At 43.9% G+C, this 16,383-nt stretch overlaps 1 protein-coding gene across 6 annotated transcripts in view; it reads right to left on the bottom strand.

Moving 5' to 3' along the window:
* PNPLA7 (patatin like phospholipase domain containing 7) overlaps window positions 1-16,383 on the bottom strand; it is a 414,014-nt gene that overhangs the window by 190,878 nt on the left and 206,753 nt on the right. For all 6 annotated transcript variants that reach the window (XM_038374480.2, XM_043499152.1, XM_043499151.1 and 3 more), the window contains one exon: window positions 12,703-12,763. In XM_038374480.2, coding sequence (XP_038230408.1) covers window positions 12,703-12,763 — 61 coding nt within the window. The remainder of the gene's footprint in view (window positions 1-12,702; window positions 12,764-16,383) is intronic.

Genomic DNA, 16,383 nt, shown 5'->3' with positions numbered 1-16,383 from the left:
CTTCCACTTCTTGTAAGCTTCTTTTTTGTGTTTAAGATCAGCAAGGATTTCACTGTTTCATTGCCATATTTACTATTCTTTCTACACATCATGATGGTTTGTTCCTGCAATCTCAATAAGGATTCTTTAAAATACAGCAAGCTCTCCTGGACTCTTTTCCCTGCATGCTGTGTGACATAGGCGCAGAAAGCTACATGACCCAGAAGTCATAGAGAGACAAGACGGGTGAGAATCTTTTTTATTTGACCAACTTCTGCTGGCAGAAGCTACAAGCATTCAAGCAACACAGAGCTCTTCTTCAGGTCAGGTCTTTGCTTCCTTCCCCAGACCTGAAGAAGAGCTCTGTGTAGTTCAAAAGCTTGCACCTGCCACCAAAAGAAGTTGGTCCAATAAAATATATTACCTCTCCTACCTTGTACTCTCATATCCTGGGACCAACACAACTATGACAACATTGCAAACCAGAAGCATAAGGCTATCATTTATAGATGTTCATGGGTGAGCCTGGAGCTAGCAGATGAGGTCTACACCACCATGGTCATGAATCTCTCCAGTGCTGGATAAACAACGAGGAGTCCTTGTGGCACCTTAGAGACTAACACATTTATTTGGACATAAGCTTTCGTGGGGTAGAACCCACTTTATCAGATGCATGGAGTGGAAAATACAGTAGCAGGTATAAATACACAGCACATAAAAAGATGGGAGTTGCCTAACCCAGTGGGAAGTCAGTCTAACGAGACAATTCAATTAACAGAAGGATACCAATGGAGGAAAAAACCCTTGCTGATGCCCTGCCCTACTTAATTCTATTCTCTGAGTCGGCAACAGTGATGACAGTCTTTGAAGATCCTGAGTCCGAGTGTGGTGAAAAGTACAATTAGGTGAATGGAGTCTTTCACCTGCTATGGTGACCTTCCGTGAATGAGATAATCACAGAGATTATTCAGATATACCTGAATGCCTGGCCTCTTCAGATGAGCCACAATGACCAAAAAGCACTGGGTGAATACCCTTGCTGCTGTTAAAACACCAAAAAGCAGGACTCTATACTGGTAGGGAGATTCTCCCACTTGGGACCTCAGATATTTTCTGTGCGCCAGGTGACGTGATACATCAACAGCTTCATAATCCCATTGCTAGCTCCCGGAGGTCAGAGTTGCCATTCTGAACTTGAAATAATCACGGGTGAATGTGTTGCAAGCACCCTTTTCCCTTTGGGATCAGAAAACAATACGAGTAAAAGCCCTTCCCTCTGAAATCCAGAGCCACTTCTTTTACTGCTCTGAAATTTAGATGGGAGGCCACTTCTTGATTTAACAGTATCTCATGAGAGAGATCCCTGAAGAGGAATGGGGAAGAAGGGTGAGTTGGTAAGAGGGGACTGGAATTGAACTGAACACTCTACGTTGATGATTTCTAAGACCCACTGGCTGAGGTAGATTCCCAACCACTCCAAAATGCAAAAAGGGGTGAAGGAGGGATAGAAAAACCATCCAAAGACTCTATATGGCTCTTGATGATGGCATCAAGCTTGCTGCTGTGAGGTGGATACAGAATGTGCAGTAGAGGACAAAGAGGCAGAGGGTCTTCTGTTTGGGAACTTCTGCTTCTTCCTCAGCAATTCTGATGACTTTTGTGGGTTACAATAATATGTGGAGAGTTCTTTGTCTAAAGCAAAATTACCTTCTCCACAGGTCTGGTGTGCAGACTCCCAAGAAACAGAGAAAGGCTCAAATCTTTCAGAGTGCAGAGCTTCATTAACTGTTGCATTGACTATGTCACAACCTCCAAATGGGGGGCCCTCAATTGTTGTCTGGACCTCCTTGGGTGTTCCTGAAGATTGTACCCATGGAGCCCTACAAATGATGACTGAGGTGGCTGTTGATCATTCTGTGGCCGATGCATACAACGCCGCCTGCAGGAATGAATGAGCCACTAATAGTCCCTCAGATACAACAGACTTCAGTCCCTGCTTATGTTCATGTGGGAGTTTCTCAATAAGCTGCAGTGCTGGGTGTCAGTTAAGGTAATCATACTTTGACAGAAGCGCCCAGTACTTTGCAAGGCGTATCTGCAAACTTCATGATGAATAATTCTTCCTGACAGATGGATCTAACTTTTTCAGATCTTTTGTCTCAGAGTTATTTTTGTGGTCCCTGCCGCCTTTCATGCACCACCATCACTACCAGAGATCCAGGAGCTAGGTGAAACATTCAAACCCACTTGAAGGGACTCAATAGCGCCTGTCTTTTTACAGGTAGGTGCCACAGACACTGGGGTCTGCAATAAATGTTTGCTGGTTCCAATAGCCCCTTGTTAATTGGCATAGCAACACTTGCAAACATGGAGGAATGCAGGATATGCAGAAGGCATATGCAATTTTTCCTACACTATCGCCAAAGATTTCTAAATTATCTGCCATGTGACACAGAAACGCTCTTCCATCTGCAGATGTTATTCCTCAGTTTGCCTTTCTTCCTGGGGCATTGCATGAGTCCACACCAGCTACCCTTCTTGAGCTACTCTCCAAAGCTTCATAGGAGAAGGAAACTAATTCTGGAGGGTATGACACACTGTACCTCAAAGAAGCACCCTGTAACCCCCATATTCATCGTTCATATATGGTTGAGGTATTTTGTACAAAGCATGCCATGTAAGATACTATATGAAAGGTCATGATCTGCTGAAACTCACTGTTCTGTCAAAATATGCATATTGGTAGCATGCATGAAGTTATGAGATTTTGCTATATGTTTGTTATTGAAATAAGTTGCGAGTCTGGGAGTCGCTCACTGCTAGTTCTCCAGTGGCAACAAAGGAGGTGACTCACACCCAAAGCGACCATCCTGAGCTACTGACCAGTAGGGGAACTGTAAACAAGAAATTTACAAATTCTGTAAGAGATGGGGCTTGCTCAACTCTGTGACTCAGCAAGGCCCACCAGGACATATTTGGGGCAGTATTTTTTACAGGCACATGGACTGAGGGTATAAGATAATGGACAGTGGCATCATGAAACCACCTCTCTCCCCTCCCCCACCTACACTAAAGGCAACAAGAACACTGGGGAGACAAAGACTTGAACTGAGGAGACTGGTCCCAGGCTGAGAAGGAAATTCAGTCAGTGTCTTAAGAACTATAACCTACCTGCAACATCCAGTGGGGTGAGAAAAGCTTTTGATTCAACTCTTGGTTAGTCCAAAAGTTTAAGATTTAGAATGCATGTTTACTTTTTATTTTCTTACGGTATTTATTTTCTGACCTTTATGCCTACCACTTTAATTAATAAACTTATTTTAATGTTTTATCCTTCCCGGTGAGTTTGTCTAAGGAGCTTGGGAAATCAGCTCAGGTTACAAAGGCTGGTGCATGTCCACTTTCCTTTGACAAAGTGGCAAACTAATTAATATGATTGCACTGTTCAAAAGAAGTCTTGAGTAGTGTAAGACAGTATATTTCTGGGGTCCAAGGCTGGGGGCTTGAGAGATTTTCCCTGTTCATGAGAGCCTTGTAGAGTATTTGTACAATTTAGCTGAGTGTGCCTCAGCATGCAGGTGGCCGAGTGATCACAGCACCTCGAGGGGTTTGCTGCTTGTCACTGACAAAGCATTATCAAAGACAGCCCAGGCTGGAGAGTTAAGGGGACATAGTGGTCCCATACTTCCAGGTTGTACCCCAGGGATCCCGTCACAGAGGGACAGCTGATGTAGGTTTCCTTGCTGGTTACATCCCCTGAGAGGTCCACTAGGGATAGGGGCTGGGAGCGACCAGGGTGGATACCTAGGAGAGTGCTCTCCTGGAGATCACACAAGTCTATGCCTACACTAATGGTGTCTAGATTCCTTATCAGACCTGAAGGGGTCATATGAACATGAATGAAATGAGCGGATGGGGGATGCCTCCCCATTTGCTTGGGAGGAAGAAGAAAATGACTATTTCTCTAATGCTGGGGCTACATTAACTGGAGATGTAGGGTAAGCTTGAGTATTGACCACCACTAGAGCTGAAAAGCTGATTGGCTCCATGACTATACTGGTAATCAGTACTGTACAGGACACTCTCACAGGCAAGGATAGTAATGATGACTTGGGCTGTGTGGTCAATGCAAGATTACTTGGATTGAAAATAACTTTGCTGCCGAGAAAGTCTGTGCCAGGGGCCTCTGTTCCGCAGGAGTTGGTACCAGTCTCGTGGACACTGGGGTCACTGGCTCCACGTGCACTGATGTCAACAGAGAGAGGCTGGTACCTGGCAAAGTGTGGACTGCTGCCTGAGACAGAGCCGTATGTACTCAATGACTGAGTTTTGCCAGAGTGTCACAGGGATCCAATTCAGGCAACGAACTACCTTTTGGATCTATGCCTCCTTTCACTAGGTGTTAGAGCTGTGCTCACTGTGGGAACGATGTTCTTCCCACCCCTCAGATCAGATCACTGGGTGCAGGAAGACTTCGATGCTCTGCTAGGCTCAGTGAACAAAATTTTATTGACCAGTGAGCACAGGAGCTTGGAGTTCATCCACATCTCACAAAAGCACTGATCAAGGAAGTCTGTGTTCTGGTCTACAGGGCCCCTGTTTCTGAGGCAGCTTTCATTGAGTTATCCAGGAGAAAACACTAAAGACAGGCCTCTCTTGCCTTCAGCATCCTCCTAGAGGCGTAAGAAAAGAAAAAACTACACTACACCACTGTACAACTATACTAATATTACTATCAACCTCTCATATTGCATATACACACACGCACATACATACAGAGGACAGTCAAGTTGCATAGCGTGCTAAGAAGCAGACACGCAGAAGTTCCATCTCGCAGACACAGCTGGCCATGACTCAGTGGACACTGCTGGCAAAAAGAATCCAATCTTACACGCATGGGGCACATGCCTACCAGAAGTGGAATCCATGTAGACAATCACTTCAATTGTATTTAGGCCAATCTAATAGATCTGTTAATAAAACACCGAGTAGATTAGTTCACTAAACTAATGAGAATGTGCCCTTCCAAGAACAAATCCATGAGCACCAGTTTTTTGCTTTACCTCTAGGATGGCAAGGAACGTGCAGGAAAATAGAGCAGAATCACAAGAGAGTTGCAAAATTATGCCCTCCAAATCTAAGTGCCAGGTGGCAATTTTAATGTGTGCTTAACAAATTACCAAATTAAACAGAGGAAGCTGCAAATTAAGTAGCATGTATTACAAATTTGCTGGGTTATACTGGGAGAGCACATTGTAATGATATATAAACTTTACAATATTCCCAGCCAATACAACACAACATGCAGGGTTATAGTGATTATTCCAAGTATTGGAATAGCGCAGAACTAAAGATAAGTTACTCTGACTGATTCAGAAAAACTCTTGTTGAGAACCTGTATTCAGTAAGGGTCTGTCAATACAATTTGCACTTTACTCTAAGTGTAATAGGGTCATGGTATTCATATGGCTTGACTACCTTATACAATATTGGTATTCAAAATACCAGTGGGGGAAAAACAGCATTCAAATGATAAAATAATTAACCAAATAGACTTAATGGGGCTAGGTATTTTGGCCCTTTGCAGTTAACCAGGAAGAATGCTTTGCTTGACAAATACCAGGAGATTCATGGTTATGGTATGACCAGAAACTGTAGAAGTCTAATCTGAGCCCAAGACAGACAAGTTTTTTTAAATAAATTCTGTGTGAGGGAAAGACACTGTCACAGTTCAGAAACACTGCAGTATAGTCGGTATCAAAGGTTTATCAAGAGGACTGGAAACAGCAAGGACACATGGGACCAGATGGCTCCTTACCAATGACATGAACTGTAAACTATCAACCGAAAGACTGGCAATTGCTACCAGTAATTTAAAAGTGGACACTTAAAGCTCCAAGACCAAGGAAGCAAACTTTGAAGTGTTTAGTACAAAGAGAACACTTCTTCAACCGGATGAAGTATAGGTATCTGTGATGCATCATGTCCTAGACACAATGGCATTGTGCTGTAGAGCACAGCATGCCAGTGTATAAAAGGATATTTCTTGGACAGCTGAGTTTGGTTGGCAAATACTACTTAAATATAACTCAGGCAGAGGGGAGAAAATATCTTCCATGGTTTATTATATCTATTTTGAACTGAGTACATACCGTACAGCAGTTAGAGGAAGTGTCAGACCCAATATATACATCTAAAAACCAAAGCCAAAAGAGCCACAGAATAGAACTGAAGGCTAAATTTCTTCAGCTGTTCCATTTTATATCCACAGCATGCACCCTGTACTCCTGAGGGCATTCTAAGTAAAAAAAAAAATAAAAATCTGCACACAGTATTCTAAAATTCTGCAGATTTTATTTGTCAAATAAATGTGGAGGCTCCCCCATGGTAGTGGGGAGCACAGGCCACTGGCTGCACGGAGGTGGGAGATCACTATGCAGGTCCCCGCCCCACCCCCAGGGACACAAACTCAGCAGTGAGACTGCACCCAACCCTGACACAGCGCAAGGAGTGGGCCTGCCCCAAAAACACTCCAGGGCCCTGCCTCTCAGTGTCGACAGACAGGCTCAGCAAAGCAGGATCCAAGAGTGGAGGGGCTTAATGTGGGGGATCCAGGTGTGGATTGAGAGGGTTCTGTGCGAGGCAATATGGGTGTGAGCAGCTCAGTGGGGGATCTGGATGCACCAGGAGCTTGTTGGGGGGTTCTGGGTTCCACAGTAATGGGACTCTGCAGGGGGTCCAGGTTAAGGTGGTTGGGGCTCAGCAGGGGAGTGTCTGGGCATGGTGGGGGAATGGAGCTCGGCAGGGAGGTTGGGTGTGGGGGGCTCTGGGGGCTCCAGCTGCTGGGGAAGGAGGGCTCAGTGGGGTGGGGATCCAGGTGCAGCTGGTTGGGGCTCGTTCTGGTGGGGATCCAGGTGTGAGTAGCTTGTTGGGGTAGCCCAGGTGTAGGGGGAGTGGGGCTCATCATGGGAAGTTCTGAGTGTGTGGGGGAAAGGAGGCTCGGCGGGAAGGTCTGGATAGAGGGGATGTGGAGGCATGAGGCTGGGCAGATGCGGGTGCATCTCCCCATACAGGGATCCCTCCCCATGCAGCTGAGGAGCAATGGGTGCAGGAAGTGGGGGAAGAAGGGGAGGGGAGAGTTTTCAGAGCTTCCTGTAGCTGGGGGAGAAATCTGGGGGTGGGTCTGACCTGGCCCTAGATGCCGGGAAGAGGAAGTCCCGTCCTCCCCAGGCCAGCCAGGACTAGCAGTTGAGCCCAATGCAGCGTAGGAGCCACCAGGCAGATTCTTTCACCAGTCCCGCCTCCTGCCCCACAGTGATTTACCTCTCTGCTGGCTGCCCTGGGCACCTGAAACATATTTCTGGGGAGGGTCACATGACTGCTCTTGTGGCTTCCCTTTTGCTTCCCCATCAGAAAGTCATTTTTCTGCAGGGAAGCAAAGAAATCTGTGGGGAATATAAATTCTGTGCATGCGCAGTGGAGCAGAATTCTCCCAAGAGTAACTCTTCAAAGGCATGAAGGGCAAAATGGTTGCATCCCTTCTTCAGCTCCATCACAGTTCAAAGCCCATGTTTGCCGAGCACTCTGAAAGCAGGGATGGATGGTGGGTCATGTGATCCGCACAACAACATCTTGAAGAACCACAATTAGCGTAGATTAAGTAACCGTTCTCTCTTCTTCGAGTATGTCAGTGTGGATCTCCCTATAGGTGACTGGCAAGCAGCAGCATCCTTGGATGGCGGGACTTAGTTGGGGATTGGTCCTGCTTTGAGCAGGGGGTTGGACTAGATGACCTCCTGAGGTCCCTTCCAACCCTGATATTCTATGATTCTATGACTGAGGTGCCACAGCTGATCAGGGAAACGAAGATTATAGCACTGCTCATCCAAGCTTGGCATTTGCCCTGGCTGTCATGTCAAGTGCACATTTAATGAAGGTCACAGGATTATTCCACTCAGCTGCCATGCAAATCTCCAAAATCGGCGCATTTCTGAAGTAAGCCAACAATGCTGCCTGTGCTCTGGTGGAGTGTGCATTTATATTAGGCAGGAGAGGTGCACCAGGCAGCTGCTACCAGATGGATGTGCACTGTGTGATCCACTTTAAAAGATTCAAGGAAGAGACTGCCTGGCCTTTCACAGATTCATACATTCCGAGGCCAGAAGGAATATATGACCACTCTGCCCTTTGTGCCCTCACATGGGATAGTGAGGAGGCACAGGACAGACACTTGCACAGCCTGGACACTGCTAGCTAAAAGAATCTACTCTCATGGGCATAAGGCACATGTGCCCCTTGCAATGTGAGCCACACTGACACGTACTTGAAGAGCTGAACATTCTTTCCACGTCAGTGGGACAATCACAACTGCACAAGTCACTTTGTTGGGATGATTTTCCACCTAACTGGCTGCCACTTACAATTAGAGAGATTAAAACGGCCCTATGAAGTTATAAATTGGTTGTTACTTTTACTCTCTGCTTGTTTCACAAAATGGCAAAGCAAGAAATATCCAGTAGCCTAGTGGGGATTGTAGGTTAATTTTAATGTAATGATGTTTTTAAGCTGTGACACAATGCAAAGTTCATCATAAGAACATATAACAGCCATACTAGGTCAGACCAATGGTCCATTTAGCCTAGACTCCTACCTTCTGACAATGGCCAGTGCCAGATGCTACAGAGGGAATGGACAGAGCTATGCAATTTAAAGTGATCCATCCTCCAACATCCAGTTCGAGGTTCAGCCAGTTGAAGGTTTAGGGACACCCGGAGCATGGGCTTGTGTACCTGGCCATCTTGGCTAATAGCCATTGATGGACCTATCCTCCATGAACTTATCTCATTCTTTTTGAACCCACTTAAACTTTTGGCCTTTGCAACATCCCTTGGCAACGCCTGACTGCATGTGAAGAAGTACTTCCTTATGTTTGTTTTAAACCTGCTGTTGATTATTTCATTGGGGGCTCTCTAGTTCTTGTGTTATATGAAGGGGTAAATAACAATTCACTTTGTCAATACAATCCATGATTTTATAGACCTCTCTTGTATCCCCCCTTAGTCGTCTCTTTTCCAAACTGAACAGTCGTTTTAATCTCTCTTTGTACGGAAGCTGTTCCACACCCCTAATCGCTTTTGTTGCCCTTCTCCAAAGTACTTGGTCCAAAGCAGACAACTGAAATTCAATGCCAGCTGTTTGCCTAGCTCTCTTACCTTCTGTTAAAACCCCAGCCACACTGGTAGCAATGGGTTGCATGGAAACAGACACATTTCTGTAAATGGTTTTAAATCTTAGAAATGAGCATCACAGCACAGAGGTTTTCTAAACTTACCAGTACTTAGAACATTATTTTCTTTTAAAACTGGTTTTGTTTTATAGTCCAAGAAGAACAAACAGTAAGGGAAGTTTCCTCCCACCCACTAACAATCCATCGAATTAGTAATCTAAACTAATTCAACCAAGGCAATTCACAAGAAATTTCTCAGGATAAAAACTTGGGAACACCTAAATATTGAATGATTTGCTATTAGGCAACTCAGCAAGATAAGCAAACAACAGATTCATTAAAAAAAGAACAGGAATACTTATGGCACCGTAGAGACTAACAAATTTATTAGAGTATAAACTTTCGTGGCTACAGCCCACTTCATCGGATGCATAGAATGGAACATATAGTAAGAGGAGATATATACACATACACACACAAATGCAGAGAAGGTGGAAGTTTCCATACAAACTGTAAGAGGCTAATTAATTAAGATGAGCTATTATCAGCAGGAGAAAAAAACTTTTGTACTGATAATCAAGATGGCCCATTTAGACAGTTGACAAGAAGGTGTGAGGATATTTAACACAGGGAAACAGATTCAATATGTGTAATGACCCAGCCATTCCCAGCCTCTATTCAAACCCAAGTTAATAGTATCTAGTTTGCATATTATTTCAGCTCAGCAGTTTCTCCTTGGAGTCTGGCTATGTGGATTCTCTCCTCAGGCCCTACGCTACCAGCACTCCCAGCTATCTTCGAGACACCACTGATTTCCTGAGGAAACTACAATCGATCAGTGATCTTCCAAAAAAACACCATCCTGGCTACTATGGATATAGAAGCCCTCTACACCAACATTCCACACAAAGATGGACTACAAGCCGTCAGGAACAGTATCCCCGATAATGTCACGGCTAACCTGGTGGCTGAACTTTGTGACTTTGTCCTCACCCCAACTATTTCACATATGGGGACAATATATACCTTCAAGTCAGCGGCACTGCTATGGGTACCCACATGGCCCCACAGGATACTAACATTTTTATGACTGACTTAGAACAACGCTTCCTTAGCTCTCGTCCCCTAACGCCCCAACTCTACTTGTGCTACATTGATGACATCTTCATCATCTGGACCCATAGAAAAGAATCCCTTGAGGAATTCCACCATGATTTCAACAATTTCCATCCCACCATCAACCTCAGCCTGGACCAGTCCACACAAGAGATCCACTTCCTGGACACTACGGTGCTAATACGCGACGGTCACATAAACACCACCCTATATCGGAAAACTACTGACTGCTATACTTACCTTCATGCCTCCAGCTTCCATCCAGGACACACCACACAATCCATTGTCTACAGCCAAGCTCTACGATATAACCGCATTTGCTCCAATCCCTCAGACAGAAACAAACACCTACAAGATCTCTATCAAGCATTATTAAAACTACAATATACACCTGCTGAAGTGAAAAAAAAGATTGACAGAGCCAGAAGAGTACCCAGAAGTTACCTACTACAGGACAGGCCCAACAAAGAAAATAACAGAACGCCACTAGCTGTCACCTTCAGCCCCCAACTAAAACCTCTCCAGAGCATCATCAAAGATTTACAACCTATCCTGAAAAATGATCCCTCACTCTCCCATATCTTGGGAGACAGACAAGTCCTCGCTTATAGACAGCCCCCCAACCTGAAGCAAATACTCTCCAGCAACCACACACCACATAACAAAAACACTAATCCAGGTACCTATCCTTGCAACGAAGCCCAATGCCAACTCTGTCCACATATTTATTCAAGTGACACCCATCATAGGACCTAATCACATTAGCCATGCCATCAGGGGCTCATTCACCTGCACATCTACCAATGTGATATATGCCATCATGTGCCAGCAATGCCCCTCTGCCATGTATATTGGCCAAACTGGACAGTCTCTATGCCAAACAATAAATGGACACAAATCTGACATCAGGAATCATAATATTCAAAAACCGGTAGGAGAACACTTCAACCTCTCTGGCCACTCAGTAGATTTAAGGGTGACAATTTTGCAACAGGTTTCAGAGTAGCAGCCGTGTTAGTCTGTATTCGCAAAAAGAAAAGGAGTACTTGTGGCACCTTAGAGACTAACAAATTTATTAGAGCATAAGCTTTCGTGAGCTACAGCTCGATGAAGTGAGCTTTTGCTCATGAAAGCTTATGCTCTAATAAATTTGTTAGTCTCTAAGGTGCCACAAGTACTCCTTTTAATTTTGCAACAGAAAAGCTTCAAAAACAGACTCCAACAAGAAACTGCTGAGCTTGAATTAATATGCAAACTAGATATCATTAACTTGGGTTTGAATAGAGACTGGGAGTGGCTGGATCATTACACACATTGAATCTATTTCCCTATGTTAAATATCCTCACACCTTCTTGTCAACTGTCTAAATGGGCCATCTTGATTATCACTACAAAAGTTTTTTTCTCCTGCTGATAATAGCTCATCTTAATTAATTAGCCTCTTACAGTTTGTAGGGCAACTTCCACCTTCTCTGTATGTGTATATATATCTTCTTACTACATGTTCCATTCTATGCATCCAATTAAGTGGGCTGTCGCCACGAAAGCTTATGCTCTTATAAATTTGTTAGTCTCTAAGGTGCGACAAGTACTCCTGTTCTTTTTGTGGATACAGACTAACACGGCTGCTACTTTGAAACCTATAGATTCATTAGGTCATCCTGCATGCAGATTCCATTTGGTGTGATATGATTCTGTGCAAGGTTACTGAATTCAGTATTGCTCCCTGTCCCTGAAAACACTCTCTCTCAACAAATGTTTGAAGCAGATTTCACTGTGCATGTACATCAGTACCTTTGGGACTCAGTGGTATCAATTACATTTCATTTCATTCCCCCACCCCATTTATCTTACCCATGCACACTCATTCTGTACTTATAAAAAGAAAAGGAGTACTTGTGGCACCTTAGAGACTAACAAATTTATTAGAGCATAAGTTTTCGTGAGCTACAGCTCACTTCATCGAGCTGTAGCTCACGAAAGCTTATGCTCTAATAAATTTGTTAGTCTCTAAGGTGTCACAAGTACTCCTTTTCTTTTTGTGAATACAGACTAACACGGCTGCTACTCTGAAACCTGTCATTCTGTACTTATGAAATTGTTACTCCCTTTTCAGAGTAGCAGCCGTGTTAGTCTGTATTCGCAAAAAGAAAAGGGGTACCCTTGTGATCCTGGCTAAAGTGGAATAATCAGGGGCAAATTCTTATCTCTGACAGAAATTCTCTCTTCTCAAATTTACTGGTGTAAATCCAGCAGTATTCCACTGAATTCTGTAGAATTACTTGGAAAAAGTATCAGTGTAACTGAGATCTGAATCTGGCCCTTAGACATCTTTTCTGAGCACTGCAAATAAAGCAAATAGCCCAGGAAGTGTTTCTTACCCCCCTGCTGAAGGCTGCCAAGAATCTTCTCACCCAGCAAATGGATCAGTCTGGTCACAACCTGGCAGGGGGAAAGAAATCAACATTTCAGACTGAATGCATTAAAATAAAATATCCTAACAGATAATGGAAAAATTTAAGAGAATGGCTTAAATAGAACATTTTTAAGAATTGCTAAGGGTTTTACAAAGCACAACTTCTCCATAGGAAGCAATTACTTCCACTCTGTGATATAGTAACAGCTCATTTTTCTTGTATAAAGTTATCTGTCATTTTTATTTTACACTAACCTTTAAAACTTAAAAATTAGGTCATTTACAATCTATTCTGCTTTTAAAAAAAACTTTTCTGGAAAGACTCCATGTCACATTTTCACTACATCTCCAATAAGATATTCTTTTTGCGAATACAGACTAACATGGCTGCTACTCTGAAATATATCTCCAATGTGCACATACAGTGAGTATTTAAGAAAGGAAGGGTCATGTGGTAGTTACTGAATACCATTTCATTTGTATACTGTACAATTATCCTGGTCCATACTCAGACCAGATTCCTCATATACAACAAGGAGTTATCGGTGAAGAGGTGGAGCACACACATATTCAAAGTCCTGTATATGTCTTGGCAAGCTGAACTACCTTCATAAAACTGATCTGGAAGCATAAGAAACAGGCATGGTTCATTCCAAGGAATAGATTGTTATCTCAATGGAGTTACTTGGGATTTATACTAATGTGAAATCAGTATCTGGCTCTTAATCTAATTTCAAAAGTGATAAATTAATCTTTACAAGAAGTAATCAGTAGTTCCTAACAAGAGCAATAATAGAAAGCTAACAGTTGTAACACTAAGGAATGGCTGAAATGGAAAATACTTCAGTTGGTTTTGACACTTACCAATTTATCACTAAATAAAATAAAGGCAGTAACTGCCTTAGTAAAATTCTAGTAAACTACAACTGCTAATATGTAGTAAAATACAAACAAACACTTGGGTTTTTTATATAAAAGCCATTTCCTGGTAAATAAAAGTAGTTTTGAACCGCATGAAGATGTTAAAGAGAAAACTGCCCCCCATTTTGACTTGATTCATCAACAGTATAAATGTATTACTGTTTGTCAGACAAGAAGGAATTAAGTGGCAAGCGGAGCATGATTTTCTGTCTGTGTGTTGGTGTGTGACTGGCAGCTACACAGCCCCTCTGTCACTAGCATAACAACACTAATGACATCTGTGAATACACCTTCCCTCTCTCCTCCCTCCATGTTGTAAAAATCAATAACTTGAAACAATAAAACATAAATTTCTCCCAAGCGTAAGAACTTCAAGATTTAACCTTAAAGTGGAAAACCTTGTAAGACATCGCAGCTTGATAATTAGTATTGTTTTATACATCCTGTCTAAAGCAGTTTTGTCCCAAGCAGCCAATACCATTGATTAAGCCTGCATAGTTCACGGAATCCCATAATTTTAACAAATGTGAGTTTTAAAGAGCATTTGGAGAAAAACTCGGGGCGTCTCCAACACAATATCAATTACTAATGTCAGCACTGAAAGTAATGGCTGAACTTCAGACAGGGCCAATGTATTCGAACAATAAGTTTGCACAGAACCATATGCCTTCTATCTCCAGAATTAGGGACAGTCAAGGCAAATAGTCCATATAGAATATAATAGAAATATAAACATATATTACAGTCAGAAGTCAGAGATGGAAGAGGCCCATTAAATCATCTTTTCCCACCTCTCTGCCAGTGTAGGTTTGTTCCCTAGTGTACATCTTCTAACATTTTATTCAATCTAGTTTTCAATGTCCCAAGTGATGGGATTCCCACCTCCCCCACTGGGAGAGTATTCCACAGCCCCAATGTGAAGTATGGGCCCCATACGGTCAGTTGAATATTACAGAATATCAAAACAACATTCAGGTACAGAACAGATATTTAGAAGCGTGCATGCCAAGACAGGGTAGACGAGATTTCCAGGAATATTCCAGCCAATCCAAAGATGTTTTTTGACCTTGTACTCAGCCACTCCCCTACTAAGCCCAGACAATCACATTGCTTGAAAGCTTCCTCAAGATGCTGTGTCAATCATATTTAGGGCCTCCAGTAGGCAGGGGTTAAAAGCAGCCCTGGAGAGGGCTGCAGCTGGGAAAAGCATTAAGAGCAGCTGAGGGAGGCTGGCGAGGTAGTTGGCCCAGGTGTGGCTGGCTTTATTAGATCACAGCTGGCCCGGATAAAAGGGCTGTGGGGCCAGGAGTTGAAGGAGTCTCACTCTAACCCTGGAGTGGGAAGGGCTAGCTGTCTGGGAGCAAGGCACCTGAAGCTGAGTAGTGTTGGGGAAGGGCAAAGGGAGCTGGGGATCATCAGCCTGGTAAACCCCCAGGCTGAAGGCCTACAAAAGGTACTGGGGCTGCAGAGGGGCAGCCCAGGGATAGGCAAAGGCAGCAGGTTCAACCCTCTTGCCAATGATGAGTGGCCATTACAGACTGCCCCAGTGAAAGGGGGCTAGATGATGACTGGCAGCAGCCACTGAGGCAAGCTGGGGATAAAGGGGTGGAGGTTCCCCTGGGAGGGGAGACCCAGAGTGTGGGGGTACTGCTGGGGCAGAACCCCAAGGTAAAGGGGCACTGGGGTCTGGGAGGGACACGGAGCCTGAGGCAGGCGAGACACAGGCCAGCAGAGGGCACTCTGGAGCTGGAGTTGAGCTAATTCCCAAGATGACCAGAAGGCGGTGCCGTGCCGGTGAGTCCGTGGTCTGCTACAGGGCCCTATCAAATTCACGGCAGGGAAAAATGCATCATGGACCATGAAATCTGGTCTTTTGTGTACTTTTACCCTATACTACACAGATTTCACAGGGGAGACCAGCATTTCTCAAAGTGGGGTCCCATCCCAAAAGGGGGTTGCAGGGAGGGTCACAAGGTTATTGTAGGGAGTTCATGGTATGAGCACCCTTACTTCTCTCCCGCCTTCAGAGCTGGGTGGCCGGAGAGCGGTGGCTAGTAGGTGGGCACCCAGTTCCAAAAGCAGCGCCGCTGCCAGCAGCAGTGCAAAAGTAAGGGTGGCAATACCACAACCCCCCTACAATAACCTTGCAACCCCACCACAAACCTGTTTCGGGTCAGGACCCCAACAATTGCAACACTGTGAAATTTCAGATTTAAATAGCTGATATCATGAAATTTATGATTTTTTAAAATCCTGCGACTGTGAAATTGACCAAAATGGACTGTGAATTTGGTAGGGCCTTACTCATACTAGCAGTGACCTAAGGAGATCGACTTTGGTAACTTACCCCTTACCAACAATTGAATTGTCTCGTTAGAACTGACCCCCCCACTTGGTAAGGAAACTCCCCATCTTTTCTTGTACTATGTATATATATTTCTTCCTACTCCATGCATCTGATGAAGTTGGTTTTACCCCACGAAAGCTTATGCCCAAATAAATTTGTTAGTCTCTAAGGTGCCATAAGGACTCCTCATTGTTTTTGCTGATACAGACTAACACGGCTACCACTCTGAAACCTATACATACTGGAGTATCAATTTGCACCTACAAAATATGAATTTACTATAACAGTTATGGAGTTACTATTTAACCATATTTTGCACTTCTAATGCACCTTTCACCTGAGGAGCTCAAGGAGGTTAGCAAACAATTAATACCTGCC

Source organism: Dermochelys coriacea, chromosome 16 (assembly GCF_009764565.3).
Source record: "Dermochelys coriacea isolate rDerCor1 chromosome 16, rDerCor1.pri.v4, whole genome shotgun sequence".
Lineage (NCBI taxonomy): Eukaryota > Metazoa > Chordata > Testudines > Dermochelyidae > Dermochelys > Dermochelys coriacea.
The sequence above is the reverse complement of the archived record's forward strand: the minus strand, read 5'-3'. Positions and strand labels throughout refer to the sequence as shown.